Source organism: Polypterus senegalus, chromosome 17, assembly GCF_016835505.1.
Source record: "Polypterus senegalus isolate Bchr_013 chromosome 17, ASM1683550v1, whole genome shotgun sequence".
NCBI lineage: Eukaryota > Metazoa > Chordata > Cladistia > Polypteriformes > Polypteridae > Polypterus > Polypterus senegalus.
In genome coordinates, this window is record NC_053170.1 from 1,902,692 (window position 1) to 1,918,041 (window position 15,350).

Here is a 15,350-nt window from a genome sequence, read left to right on the forward strand (position 1 = left end):
CCTAAGACCTGGTGGAAATGATTTGATTGGCTCACACCTTCATGGGCATCGGGCTATGGTATGCCAATCTGACAATGGTAGACTGATGTAAGAAATTGTTAAATGGTGAAAGGGCCAGCCTGACATGTTTTATTTGACTCCCGGAGCCTGTAGTGTGGAGTTTGAAGACTGTTGGGTTATCCTGTTATTTGTAGTAGAACCGAGTACCGCTAGGGGGCAGCCCCTCTCACAGCTTCTGCATCCCTGAGCAGTTGCTTTAGCGTCACGCGTGGATTTCCTTGCATGACCGTGTTATTAGTAACTGAAGTTATTTTTGTCTGCACCCTTTTGTGTGTAAATATATTACTTATAAAACGTGGCTTATTATAAGGTGATTGAAAAGTAAGTGTTGCAGACAATTCTTATCATTCCCAGAGATTTGAATCCTTGTAGAAAAGTTGACAACTGATTTGTCACTCACCTGTCCCAGCACCACTAGTTCCCTCCCAGTCCCTCCCCAAAACAGAGACCACAAGTGAGAAAGACCACCTGCTCCCCCACCAAACCCAAAGTCCTCCAACCTAGATTTGAATGACCTCGTCGAAGCCATTGTAGGTAAAGGCAGGCAAGTTGGGCATGCAGGCCTCCTTCTGCAAACAGGCATTGGGGTTCAGTTCGCAGCTGTCCGAAGGGATGCTGGGGTCGAGGTAGACAGAGTCAGGCGAGTTGATGGATGGGTCCTCGTCGAAGTAGTTGTGTGGCCTCAGGAAGAAGCCGCCTCCATTGCCAGCAGTGACAGTGTTGGGGATGTCCTCGGCATGGGGAATGTGAAGAAATCCAGTCGAGATCCAAGCCACAAGATCCTAAGAACAAACAGCGAGACAGTTAACCTTCACCTCACAGAACGACTTTCACTGGTGGGGTGCCTGCAGGGGCCATTTGGAATCCGTCAGCTCCAATACAATGAAGGGATCATCCCGGCAGTGGGAGCGAATTTAACTGGAGACCTCACTGTCCACTGGGCTAGTGGCCACTACAGGGATGAAGACCAAAGGCCCACTGGCAGGTGTGGAGACCAGGCCTTTTCAGGATCCCCAGGCAAATGCTGCACTTACACAAGACACAGACAAACACTTAACTGTACCTACTGTGGGAAGAAGGATGAAGGGAAATAAAACCGGGATGACAGAGGCACAGAAGAACAGATTTATGTGAGAAACAAATAAAAGTCAACACCGGATACCCAGAGCCATGGGGTGGGGGAGTTGGTATGGTGACCAAAACATAATACAAGAAGGGGGCACAGCAGGCAAGGGCCACCTAAAGAAACACCCGGCCAGCTGGGTGTCACGTGCTGCTGCCACTTTAGAACTACTGTGTCATTTACTAAGGATCATCCTGCTTTGTGTACCTCACCTTCATCCTGATGCACACTTGCTAGGTGGCCTTCTGCAGTGCCAGCATGGCAGCTCTGTGAGGCATGGCGGGCACAGGCGAAACCACAAAATGACCACAGGTACCCACTAAGCTGCATTAGGCTGACTGCCTATTGAGTTCTCCTGTAGCTTTTCACTTTAGGTGAACATGTGACTGAATGACAAACACTTGTCAACTCCCCTAAATGACCAACTGTCACCTGGACTCTTAAACTCCACCCCAATGACTGGCTTTCAGTAGACTGCTCAAATCCCTCCCCAAGCTGTATGTTTGTTGATTGGATGGAGCTTGTCACTTTGCTACCTAAGCCCCACCTCCAAATTATTGATTGTCAGCTGCCTTACTAAGCCCCTCCCTGATGTGTGACCATGTTTGGGAATAACTTAAACCCCACCCCTAAATGACCGGCTGTCAGTTGGCTGCCTGAACTCCTCCTTAAGATCTGTTGGTATTGTGGGGTCTCTCTTTGCTGCCAAAGCCCCACCTCCAAATGACTGACTGCCATCTGGTATCCTAAGGTCCTCCCACAATTGACTGACTATCAGTTGACCACCTTAACTCCTCTTCAAGGTGTCTGACAAGGTGGGGCTTGTCACTTATATGCTTAGGCCCCTCCTCCAAATGACTGACTGCCAACTGGCCAATTAAACTCCATATTTAGTGACTGAACAACACCTGTCCTTCGAAGCCCCACCCCAAGGTATGAATCTGTTGGAAAAAGGCTTATCACTTTTCTCCTTAAACCTCATTCAAGTGTGGTCTGCCTTTTAGCTGTTTCAGTTCCACCAGTCAGCCTCCTCCCTGATTGCCCACCTCCCCATCTCATGGACTGACCTCATTTTCAATGGACTCGCCGTTGATATAGCTGCTGAAGTTGACGGCTGGGGACCACATGTCGTTCTGGTTGTAGAGGCTGCTGCTGGTGCTTTCGTGGTCTTTGTGTTTAGTGATGGCAACTTTATACCTGAACAAAAAAGAAACACAGAAAATGACTCGTCAAATTTGACTTGGCTTTGGTTTGGGGGTGGGGGTTAAACAAAGCAAAAAATTCCGAAACTCTTACAAAAACTTTTGTTATTCAGCTTACAGTAACTCTGTTTTAGTTACCGTCAAAAGATTCAGTCCACTTGTCCCAGCCCTTCTCCTATTCGACGCTCAGCTTTTGTCCAGAGCCTCTTGTGGTTTTATTGCGGATTTTTAACATGGCAGTAAATCGTCCTCCACCCCGCCTCAGTTTTAATTTCGAAAAAAAAACTACAAATACAGGACGTGTGACACAACAGCCACGTTGTCTTTGGTTCAAACCCCTTTGATGGACAGTGCGGTGTGTGCGGGTTAGCTGACTGTCAGGGACCAAAATGCGGTTTTGCGTGCGCCGCTGATGCTTTCCGACAGACGAGTGAGGAGGTCAGCGTAATACTGCTGATTATGCGGCTGCCCAAACTCTTTATGAACAAAGTGTTGAAGAATGCGATCATCGTTGTCTTGATGCTTGATGTGACCTAAAGTGTGAAAATCGACCAATCTCGAGCACGATTGTAGAATAAGCATCAGAAATACGCAATCGGTCGATTTAGCACAATGCCGTTCAGCGGGAATAAGCAATCAGACTGTATGCGTGCGATACCAAGCGGCGTCTTTAAACAACTACACCCTGCTCCTGCGCTATTGGCCAGTTGTGTCTCCATTTTTTAAGCTACGTCTTTTAGGATTTTTATTTGCATTGTATCAATTTATTTAAATTATTTATTATCCCAATGCTTTTATTCAAAGACTTAGCGTACCTGTTGATAGAGCACCCCCATGTGGTCACAATGTATAGACTCCCATTTGGGAATCTGTATTTTTTGCGTGAAGTTTCTCCCTTTGTTTGAGCTTTACAATCTGATTTTAGTTGGATGCACCATGTTGGAGTTTTGGTTGGTTTAGCTCTCAGTGACCAGCAATTACGAATTAAGGTGAGCTGACTCCATTACCTCTCATTATTGTATGTTATTGTGAAGGACCGCCATTGGAGTGAACTCGGCTTCTCAGTCCTACTAAGTGCTAACTACTCGGGAGGAAGAGCAAAGCCACGAGGTAAGGATGTCACTCATTAGTGGATTCATGGTTGAACTGAGGATTAGCACATGAAAGGAATATGTTCACTGGGACACTAGAAACCTAAAAAAGATGTGAAAGGCACTATATAATGGATGGACCACTAGTGTGAAAGGCATGATAAATAAATAGATAGATAGAGTGAAATGCACTATATAATGATAGATAGATAGGTACAGTGAAAGGCACTATATAATGATAGATAGATAGATAGATAGATAGATAGATAGATAGATAGATAGATAGATAGAATGACTAGAGATATGAAATAAAAGGCACTTTATTCATGATTAATAGATGTGAAAGGCACTATATAACAGGCTAATAGATTCAATGAGCACTGTAGAACAGACAGAGAAAAAAGCAGATAGGTATGAAAGGCACTATATATCAGATTGATTTGAATGGCACTCTAGTTCTGGCAGTTCTCAAGTAAGGAAAGGCGGTCAGGTTATTGATGTATCACTTGTTGCTCAGCACACACAAGTGACAGTCTCACCTGCTCATCTCGTGTGACTATAATGACCCCATGAATCTGTAAGTGTGCTGGTTGGTTAACTGAGCGCCCCCATGTGGTCACAATGTATATTTCAGTGTTTTTGTATTTATTATTGGACGTTGCTTTGTTTTTGGTTTTGTTTTGTCAACTTTATGTATCTTTTCTCTTATAATTGTAATTATTCTAGAGTGTGTACTTACTAAGAACAGCTTGAGAGTAGTGGGGTGTTGATAGACTTGAACCCTTTAAATCCAAACTAAAGCATCAGTTCTGAGTCGACAGCAAACAGCAACTTCACCCCTTAACCTTCAGTTTATGGCTTCTGAAAAAGACACCCAAAAGATCCTTCCAACTCACCTGGCCCAGGACACGGCCGCCTCCTCTGGAACAGATTCGGGCAGGTGGTCCCCATTGAAGCTGAGCACCTGAATCCTGTACGAGCGATTGTGACCCCACTTGTTGGTCTTATTGCTAGCGATGTGCAGGTAGCGGGGAATTTTCTGATCAAATCGTAAGGCTGCCTCATTTTCTGTCTTCAATTGCTTCTCCACCAACTTGGGCACTTGCACCCTGCGCTCTGGGCTCCAGGGGATTTGCACCTCATGGTAGGCCATATCCTTAGTCAGAAAATAATTATTTGTACCTGCATGAAAAGACACAAACACAACTAGTAAGCCATCTTGTCTCAGTGTCCCTGTGGTCCTGTTGTCCCCCCAGCAGTGTCACAAATGCAACCTTATCATATATCCAGGTCAGGGCGTCAGTGAGCCAATGGCTGTCCAGCATTTTTTTTTTTATTATTATTATTGTTATCTGGCTGATGCTTTTATCCAAGACAACTTAAAAACATTTGAGATTCAGTTTGTTCTTTTGATTTTTCCAGTTGGAGCACAGGCAGGAGAAGTGACTTGCTCAGAATTACACAGTGTTAGTAGCGTCATTTGAAGCCACAGCCTCAGAGTTTAAGGTCCAAAGCCTTAACCACTAAGCCACACTGCCAGCTGGTAAGTGCCAGGCCCTGATGAAGACTGGCAGCAGGCGAAATGAAACGCAATGTCCAAGTCTCACACACAGCCCCTCGGCCCCTCAGCCCTGGATGGATAACAGCATTAAGAAAGGTCCATTGCAGGGGTCAACACTCCAGGTGATTTAAAAGAAGACTCAAAGTACTCATTTACACCAGGGACAACCACAGTCCCCAAAGTGAAACAATGGCAACATGAGGGTCACCTGCCAACTCCACACAGAAAGGACACGAGTGCAGAGGGTGTGCATATCGGAAGTCGTGTCACACAGATAGCATGCAATACAGGGTGGCAGGCAGTGTCAGCCTGGCAAAATTGGGGGGGACTTTTGCTCAGTGAATCTAAGTGGCATGGTGGACTGGAATGTGCCAGACATTAACACAGCAGTCTAGTAATGCAAATCCCAATGATTTGAAAGATTTAGTTCAGTACTATGAAAAGATGCAGACCACCAACTTAGTACCACCCCTGTCCTAGAATAGGAACACCAGCCTGAGCCCCCAACACACTTCTATATCAGCCGATGCTGCCAGTGGGCCACAAAGAAGGCAGTAGAATAAAGGAAAGATATGATAGCTAGATAGGGAAAGGCACTATATACTAAGATAGATAGATAGATAGATAGATAGATAGATAGATAGATAGATAGATAGATAGATAGATAGATAGATAGATAGATAGATAGATAGATAGATAAACATTTATTATCTCCCTTTATCTCTTTTTACATTTTTGCACCCACCATAACGAGTTACTTGCATATTGAAGCAAAATTTTGAACAAAATGTGACAGGTGAGGACAGGTTTATGAAGAATCTGTTCCAGGTGTATTGATTTAAACACATAGAAAGAAGGGTTCACATGTTGTGTGGTCTCAGAGCCCCCTATCGCCACTCCTCGCCTAGTCCAGTTCTCCCTTAGCCCCTGCCACCACACAGCACTTACCTTCGATGTCCAGGTCAGCTTTGAAGCTGAGGAAGTGTGTGTGGATGGTTCCCAGTGTGTTTGCTGCCACCTGGTGGCCGTACTGCAGCCCACCCTCAGTGAGGTAGGCTGAGGAGATGTAACCCGTGGCGAACACCTTGACCTCCAGCGCCCCATTCTGGTAGAATACAAAATCCCATATGTAGTCATAGTTGCCGATGGCCGAGATGGTCCTCATGACCAGCACACTGTTGGGTGCACCCCCATAATTTGGGCTATAGTTGTCGGTGACATGGCGTCTGAGCGGGCGCCCCTCGTTGTGCTCAAAGATGCAAATGGAGTTCCTAAACCTTTGGGTGTGGTTGGTGTCAAAATGTCGGTAGGTATCCACATAGGTGGCAAAGTAGGGGCAGTCCACCCCCCGCACCAGCTCGTAAGCATAATTGCCAATGCCGTAGGTGGAGTCCGTGTATTTCATGATCATGCTGGCAGGGGTGTTGGAGCCATAAACCACAATGGCTTCTTGCACGCTGACCTCATAGGCAATTCTTTCTTGTTTGAAGCGGACATCAAAAATTCTCATGCCAGTCAGGCTGCTGAGGCCAAATGCAAACCTCCAGTCCAGGTAGAACACCTGGTTGAGTCGGACACTATATCTTTTACCATTAGGCTCTACTTGGAGGGGTGGCACACCAGTGGGCTTGCTGCGCGGCCTCAGGGAGGCATAGTTGTCACTTTGCTGATAAGAGATCTTGGTGACATTGCCCACCTCATAGCTCTCACTCAGCTCTTCTATGCTGTCAAAGTACTGTCCGTTATAGAAGGCCTTCTGGATGTGCCAGTTGGAGCTGTTGGCATCACTGTAATTGAGTAGGACCTCCAGCCCCACAGGGTGCAGGTAGTACCCCTGGCATTGCCGGGAGAAGGCCATCCACATGAGCCGGTCTCCAGAGGCAGCGCCTGCTGGGACGCCGAATAGGTATTTCAGGTCTGGCATTTGGTGGCCAAAGCTCTCCCTCATGAGTCTGGGTGCCTTGGCCAGCTCTCTTCGGGACACGGCTTCAAACCTTTTGTAGTCCTGCATGGTTGCCACACGGGCATTGAAAGGCAGAAGCCTCCCATAGTTCTCTTCACTCACATCTCGGTGGTAGGTCGGGTTGGGGAGTGGCCCCACCACCAACTCCATGATCTTCTGCTGAGCCTCGGAAAATAAGTACACCCTTGCCTCCCTGAAGGGCCTGGTACTGCTGCCATTCAGGTAACGCAGCACCTCCAGTTTCTTGGGCAGATGTAGCTCAATCAGGAAGATGACCACATTGAGGTCTAGGTCATTCTGCTTCTGCAGGTAATCCTTCACGGTGCTGTGCTCTTGACCCGTGAGATCTGCAAAAAGCAGACTGCTGTTGTCATGGCGGTAGGGTGGCCACTGTGTCTTTGGGCATTGGACCAGCTGCTTGACCTCCACCGGCTCCCTCAGCTTCACGCAGATCAGCACAAGGTTAGCAATAAGAGATGCGATGAGCAGGATGGATATGCCCAATTTGACTACCTTGTCCATCTTTGGCGAGATGTGTGTTCTGCTCATGCTGACTGCAGACGTTTATACGCCAAGCAAGATGGAAACAGCCAATCACTGGAGCTTTGTCTGCCATGTTTAATGATTGTCAAGTGTAAAGATTCACACCTTTAAGGCAGATTAACCAGGTTTAAGTTGGTCGATTAATGTGTAACGGGAGCGGCCTGGGAGGTTTAAGTATTAGTGGGCTGTTTAATGTGTGTGCAGGTCCGTCTGGAGACGTTAGCAAAGGGCCTTCACTGGTCGGGGGGGCCTTCTTGGTTGTCTTTGGATGTCTTCTTGCTGTTCTGTAGATGTGGGGGATGCACGTCCTGTCCTGGAGTACACCACGGCTGGGCACCCTGGGTGAGGCATCACCACTTTAACTGAGTAAGCCCTTCTTCACTGCTTGTAATTTTTTAGTTTGTCCACAGGGTGTCCTTGTTGTCATAAGCCACGCACTGTAGTGTCATTATTGTCACACGCATAGCTGCAGAACTTGTGTAATTCAGAAAAGCTTGGGCGGACAAATCGGTGGCCAAGAGGAAACCAGCTTTACCAGTAAGGTAATAGTTTGGCTTTATAGCAAATAACCCCGGAGAGCGAAAAGACTTAGTGGTCAACCGTTGTGACAAAAGATTCACAAATGACAAACTTGCATAGTCAACCAACACATTGCCTGCCGTTAATTATTAGCACTCTCAGATCACCTTGTCTGAGCTGACCCCGAAAACGTCCACATTGTAACCTCCAGAGTTGAATTCTCTTCACTTTTGGATTCGGAAAAAGCCCCAAATATAAGCAGGACAGTGCGAGATGAGCGCGGAGCCGCGTCACGTTTATTATCTGAACAAATGTTACATTAATAAACACTGTAGGCTCTCTTTACCTCATCTCTCCAAAGTGTTATCTTAAAACACAATGAGATTTTAGTCCTGCTAAGTAACAAAACGCCAACCTTCAGATTCTCTGAAACAGCAAAGGAGGGGAGCAGTTCAAGTATGGAGACAAAGTGAAATGCTGTAATAACCCTTTAGGGGGAGTGATGAGGATGTCCCTTTTCAAAGCCCCCCGGGTTTTTCACAGAGTCGCTTTCCTTGTGGAAGCCCAAGGATCTTCTGCTGATGAGCTGATTGAAGAACGAAACACACGCCCTGCCAGGCCCCCTTTACTTACAGTAGTCCAAAATGATCGTGAAATACAGCGCCCAATATAAAGTTTGGGACAAAGACACATTTTCCTTGATTTCCCCCTCTGCTCCACAGTTTAATATTCCGAAGCAAACAATTCAAACGTAATTAAATATAAAGGGATTGGCAGACTTTTCAGTCACACAACACTTTTTGAACTCGGGCCTCCCTTCATTTCAGGGTGCCATCATGTTTGGACACAGCAATGGCATTTCTATTAAAATTGTCACATTTGGACTTTGTCACATATCCGTCACATTCAATGACGTCTGCGATTCACAGATTTCAGCAGGTGCTGAGGATCTTCTCTGTCAAGACCCTCACACAGCCATCTACTGCTCCTGCTTGTTGGGGGGCTTGTTAGACTGAAATTGGCTGACTGACCTGGCCATTCAAGAATTCTCCATTCTTTAGCTTTTTTAAAACTCGAATTGAGCCTCAGCAGTATGATTATGATTGTCATCTTGTTGTAAAATTGAAGCACCATGCAGTGAGTTTGGTGACATCTACTGGAACTTGAGCAGATTAGATATTTCTACAAACCTCAGAATTCATTGTGCCACTGCCATCAGCAGTTAAGTCATCAATGATGAGACGTGTGCCAGGACTTGTGCCAGCCATACATGCCCAAGCCATAACACCCCGACCACCATGTTTAACTGATGAGGTGGTCTGCTTTGGATCTTGGACAATTCCTTGTCGTCTCCACACTTTGCTCTCGCCATCACTCTGATGAGGTTCATCTTCATCTCGTCTGTCCACAAGACCTTTTTTTCCCAGAATTCCCCAGGTTCTTTGATGTCCTTCTTCACTTCACTGTAATCAGGACCTTCTGTTTTTATTGTTAACATCTTGCAGGGTGTCCTCTGTGTTTCTGTTCATGACATCTTCTGTTGATAGTCGTCTGTGACTCACACACATCGGCCCCCCCGAGGACTTTTTCTGATCTGTTTGGGGGCTTTTTGGTGACCATAGTGAGGATTCATCTGGCCAGTGGTGGTCTTCCTTGGCCTAGCAGTTCCTTTACGATTCCTGAACTCACGAGTGTGTTCTTTCTTCTTCATGATATTCCAGACAATTGATTTTGGTCATCCTGAGGGTTTTTCCTGATGTCCCTGATGGCTTTATTCTCATGTTTAGCCTCACAATGGAGTCTTTGACTTTCACTGTCACAGCTCTTGTCCTCATGTTGAACAATGGTAACTACAGAGCCTAAAGGGTAGAAGCAGGCCGAGGTATCTTATGAAGCCATGTGACCCACCTGAGGAATCACAGACACAGATGATGCCATTATGTTCCTTTGAAATGGGGGTGTAACAGGAAAAGAACATGTAGATGAAGTGTTGTGAGACCAAAATGTCTGCAAAGACCCTGAAATAAAAGTGGGTGGTGTGCACTTGAATTACAAAGGGGGAAATCAAGGAAAAATGAGGTCCTTGGGTCCCAAGCATTATGGAGCACAGTGGGTGGAGTTTAAGTGGGGCAGATGCACAGGTGTGTTTAAACCCGGGGACACTAGGACCCTGAAGCATTTTATGAGGGGTTGTGACGGTAAGGCCAGCAGTTGGGCGCTAAGCGATTCTCCATCGCTGCTCTCTGGTATGTGGGGGTTCATTTTCTTAGTCAGTGCGGCAAGATATATAAATATTTATATTTTAATTTGTAGGAGACACTTAACTTTGGAACACAATTCCATTTGGTAAATGCATGTACTGTATAGCATGTTTGAGAAGGAAAAACGTGCCAAAGGTGTCCTTTAAATAAACGCCGGTTTCAACATGAAAGATGTAATCAAGAAAATAACCAGGTGAGAATTCGGTCCCTCGCGCGCATAAACCCCAGAAACGACAGCGGGACGACATTTATAACGAAAAATAAAAGGGAGCTCCCGGTGGCGTAGCTCGAGTTCGTGCCGCTCGGGGCGGGCCGGTGCTTATGTTTGCCGCAACATATCTGAAAATATTGACCTGTTTAAATAGAAAATTAAAAGGACGTATAGATACATTTTGCATAAATATATTCATATATAGAGAATCAGCAATATTTTTTCACATATAATTATTTATAAGCATTAACTACACAAGAATAGAGTATAGACGCTGCACCGATAAGCCGTGTTCTAATTACTGTATTAGTTTAATATAATTACGCTGCAAAAACCAGAACCAGTGTAGTGTACAAATAATAGGTGGGGATGAGCACGAACACATTCGGATGGATAACGAAACGAAATTATAAATTGTAAATTAGATCTTTATCTTCCTAGAAATCATTAATGTAATATTTCCGTTTATTTTTATTATTGCCTCAGTGAGAAGTCAAGCAAAATGACCGCTTTATTGGCTGCCTAAAAAGATTACAATATGCAAACATTCGAGGCAACTCGGGCCCTTTGCATATTGTAATCTTTTTAGTTAGCCAATAAAGGGGTCATTTTGACTTCTCATTACATTCATAATGGCTAACACAGGCACAACACCCAGTTATTGCCTCATAAATTTCAACTGCTGTGTCTGATGCCCTCACAGAAGGACAGTCTGAAAATTATTTTTGACGCATTTGTGGATAAAAATCAAAGAATTTGACTTTTTACATTCCCGAGTGATATTTTTCCGAACCCTGCTGCTTACACACGAATTGCGCGGAGCCTTTTGGACAATAATGCCGCCCCCCAAAAATGTCCCTCCCGGGTCAGACTGCACCCTCTAGCTACGTCACTGGGAACTCCATTCATACTGTAATGTGGTTGTTTTAATGACGAGTGTGTTTTAATTATTAATTTAATGATTCCGTTACAGTTGTGTAATTAAATGATTTGCACCAAATTAAATGAAACGAATAAACAACTGTTGCTCCTTTGCCATTATTTTGCGTATAATCGTTATGCAATTATTAATCGAATTCTTTATTTACATATTTTGAGTAAAAGCGTAGTAAGTTTTTTTTTTTATTATAATTGCAACTTTCTTTTCATTTACTTATTCATTCAATCATTTGCATTACAATTGTAAATGAATTATTAACTTAAAACTCTAAGACTGAATTATTTTGAGCATAATTGCAATCTCACTATTAATTCAATCCGTTATTCATTTGCTTGTTTTAATTACAATTGTAATTTATTAATTGATGGGTCCGGGTCCGTGTACTTTTCGGTATTTGAAATTTCATTTTAAAAGCAAAAACGAAAAAACGAAAATGAAAGGAATTTTCAGATTTTTATTTTTGATTAAAGAATAAAATGAGGGAAAATAAGGTATTTTTTTAATGTGGTAACAAATAGCAGTAATAAATTTAAAATTACACACACTTTTCTGGATTTATTTGTGATTCAAATGATGAAGGTGTAATAGCTCAAAAACAACAAAACAGACGCATTTTCGTTGTCTGAAACCGGAAGCATTTCTTCTTCTGCGCGATTTTTGACGACACCTGCGAACAGCCCTCCCTCCTCACAACACATCGACCGACGGCCTTGAAGTTACACTGCATGGCATCGGATGAACCATCACGTTGTTTTTCGGAGCAGTAAAAGAGTGACACTCCGGGACAAGGACATGACTGCAGAAAAACTGAGTCGCATCTTTCCGGTAAAGAAATACAAGCTTTGCTTCATTGATGTAGCAGTTCTTTTTTGAACGTTATTGTTGCTAGTTACTGTGAAACAGCTAACATTTGGTGATTTCATTTATTAACACTAGGTCTGGCAATTTTTATACTGTAGTGCTAACATTTTGAATGGCTGCTCATTGACAAGTGTAACACATGTTAAGAAAACTTTCTGTAAATCACGTTGCTTTCCTAACGTGTTACACTTGTGCGCATTGTTAATACTCGAAACGTTTACTAGCGATAGCACTATAAAAATGACCAGACTTAGTGTTAGTTAATGAAATCACCAAATGTTAGCTGTTTCACAGTAAGTAACAACATTAACGTTCATAAAAGAACTGCTACATCAATGAAGCAAAGTTTGCAAAGCGTGTATTTCTTTACCGGAAAGATGCGACTCAGTTTTTCTGCAGTCATGTCCTCGTCCCGGAGTGTCACTCTTTTACTGTTCCGAAACACAACGTGATGGTCCATCCTCTGCTGATGCCATGCAGTGTAACTTCAAGGCCGCCGGTCGATGTGTTATGAGTAGGGAGGGCTGTTCGCAAGTCTCGTCAAAAATCGCGCAGAAGAAGAAATGCCTCCGGTTTCAGACAACGAAAATGCGTCTGTGTTGTTGTTTTTGAGCTATTACACTTTCATTGTTTGAATCACAAATAAATCCAGAAAGGTATGTGTAATTTTAAATTTATGACTGCTATTTGTTACCACAGAATTTAAAAAATAGCCTTTTTTTCCTCATTTTATTCTTTAATCAAAAAATAAAAATCTGAAAATTCCTTTCATTTTCGTTTTTTCGTTTTTGCTTCTAAAATGAAATGTCAAATATCAAAAAGTACACGGACCTTTGAATTATATATTTGTTTCATTTCTTGAGTATATTTTAATTATGAGTTCACTTATTTATTACTTATTGTGATTCCGTTTCTAATGTATAAGCGTTCATGCGTTTCATTTTGCATTACAATTGTAAACGGATTATTCGCTCCATTCTTGATTTGTTGTAATGACCTTCTTGTGCTTTCCTTTCATTGATTCCACTCCCTTATTTTCTTCTCTTGCCCCCTCCAGACCCACCCCGTGTTTGCTGCGGCCACGCTGAGTGTCACGGTACCGGTATAACGCACGGAGAGGCGCGGGGATATGACGATGATGGCTCGCGTCGCTCCTCTCCGTGTTTCTGCCCTCTCGTTTAATGGCGTTGTGCTTTGCCACGTGAAGTGACCCGCGCGACGTTCTGAATTAACGCTTGAGGACTGACGACTTGAAACGCCCACCGCCCCGAGTGCTAAGAGACATACCGGCGACGTCCAGGTCCACCTTGAAGTTTACGAAGTGAGTGTGGATCATCCCCAACACGTCCTCTGCCACCTGGTGGCCATACTCCAGGCCGCCCTCAGTCAGGTGATTGGAGTAGATGTAGCCTGTAGGAAACACTCGGGCCTCCAGCGCCCCGTTCTGGTAGAACATGAAGTCCCACACAAAATCGTAGTTCCCAATTGAGGTGATGGTCCTCACGATCAGAACACTGCTGACCAGTCCCCCATAATTTGACAGAAAATAGTCTGAAAAATGGCGCCGGAGTGGACGTCCCTGATTGTGCTCAAAGATACACAAGGAGTTTCTGAACGTCTCTGGCTCCTCCGTGTCAATGAAGCGGCTGCTATTCAAATAGGTGGCAAGGTAGGGGCAGTCGACTCCCCGCACCAGCTCATGAGCGAAGCGTCCTATGCCATAGCCTGAGTCGAGGAATTTGGTGAGCATGGTGGCTGCTGAGTTGGAGCCATAGAAGGATGCTGCTTCCTGGACGCTGATCTCGTAGGCGATTCGCTCTCCCCTGAAGCGAACGTCAAAAACCCTCATCCCCGTGAATGTGCTGAGGCTAAAGGTGAAGCTCCAGTCCAGGTAGGTCACCCAGTTGTTCTGGATGCTGTATCTTCTGCCCTTTGGCTCAGCCTGGACAGGAGGAGAGCCTGTTGGCTTTCTTTGAGGCTTCAGAGTGGCATAGTCGGCTCTGTCCTGGTACAAGATCCTGGTTACGTTGCCCGCCTCATACTGGGCACACAGTTCCTCCATGCTATTGAAAAGCTGGCCGTTGTAAAGAACCTTTAGGAGGCGCCACTTGGTGCTGTTGGTGTCACTGTGGTCCAGCAGCACATCCAGGCCCAGCGGGTGCAGGTAAAAGCCTGCCTTGTTCCTGAGGAACGAGAACCACGTTGAACGGTCGCCGGACCTAAAGCCCCTGGGCACCACGTCATTGAAGAAGTAGGTCTTCTCGGGGCCGAAGCTCTCCTGCAACACCTGCCTGGCTTTGGGGAGCTCCTGTCTGAAGAGGTGTTGTAAGAGGAGCTGGTACTCATCCTTGGTGACCGTGCGCGCATTGAAATGTGGGTAGTGGTCGTAGTTCGATGAGGTGACGTCACGGTGTACAGTCGGCTTGGGCAGGGGTCCCACGGCATACTCCACCACCTTCCTCTGAGTCCCACTGAAGACCACCACTGTGGCCTCCCGAGGTGGGGGCTCACCGCCTGCATCCATATAGAGGAGCGCCTCCCGCTTCCTTGGCACCCGCAGCTCAATAGAGAAAATGTGGTCCCCCGAAGGGTGTTTGAAGGCCGCCTGCGAGAGGTTCACATCGCTCTGCGCCTTCATGTAGTCCCGGATGGCTGCCAGCTCACCGGCGGACAGTTCAGCAAAAAGCCAAGAGTGGGGATTGGACTGATGAGCACCCGTAGTCTTGGTGGCATCCTCCTGGGCACATTTCTTAGTGCCAAGGGCCTGAGCACAAGTGAGAACGGCAAACGCCGTCCAGAGAAAGAGACCAGCAAGATACATCGGGTATGGCGTGTCAGCCCCACAGATCCTGCAGCGTGCCAATGTGTCTTTATACCATGGGGACAAAAAATAAACCAATGACAGATGCTGATAAGAGCAGCCTTGACACAAAAGTCACAGCAATGCCAGTTGTGTTTGCTTGTTTGTTCTGTGAACTGTGGTGCAGGTATTCGCCTAACTCAGTGTTTCCTAAC

General features: G+C 45.3%; 1 protein-coding gene across 4 annotated transcripts in view; it reads right to left on the reverse strand.

Moving 5' to 3' along the window:
* Positions 1-530: 530 nt before the first annotated feature.
* Positions 531-15,350, reverse strand: part of aoc2 (amine oxidase copper containing 2) — a 36,694-nt gene continuing 21,874 nt past the window's right edge. For 2 of the 4 annotated variants that reach the window (XM_039740747.1, XM_039740748.1), the window contains exons 2-4: positions 4,373-4,658; positions 2,251-2,380; positions 531-842 (exon numbers count right to left, since the gene is read on the reverse strand). In XM_039740747.1, coding sequence (XP_039596681.1) covers positions 561-842; positions 2,251-2,380; positions 4,373-4,658 — 698 coding nt within the window. In that variant the 3' untranslated portion in view covers positions 531-560. Of the gene's footprint in view, positions 843-2,250; positions 2,381-4,372; positions 4,659-5,985; positions 7,538-13,622; positions 15,197-15,350 lie in introns of those variants that run through there. The other 2 variants (XM_039740750.1, XM_039740749.1) reach the window with 2 other exon arrangements.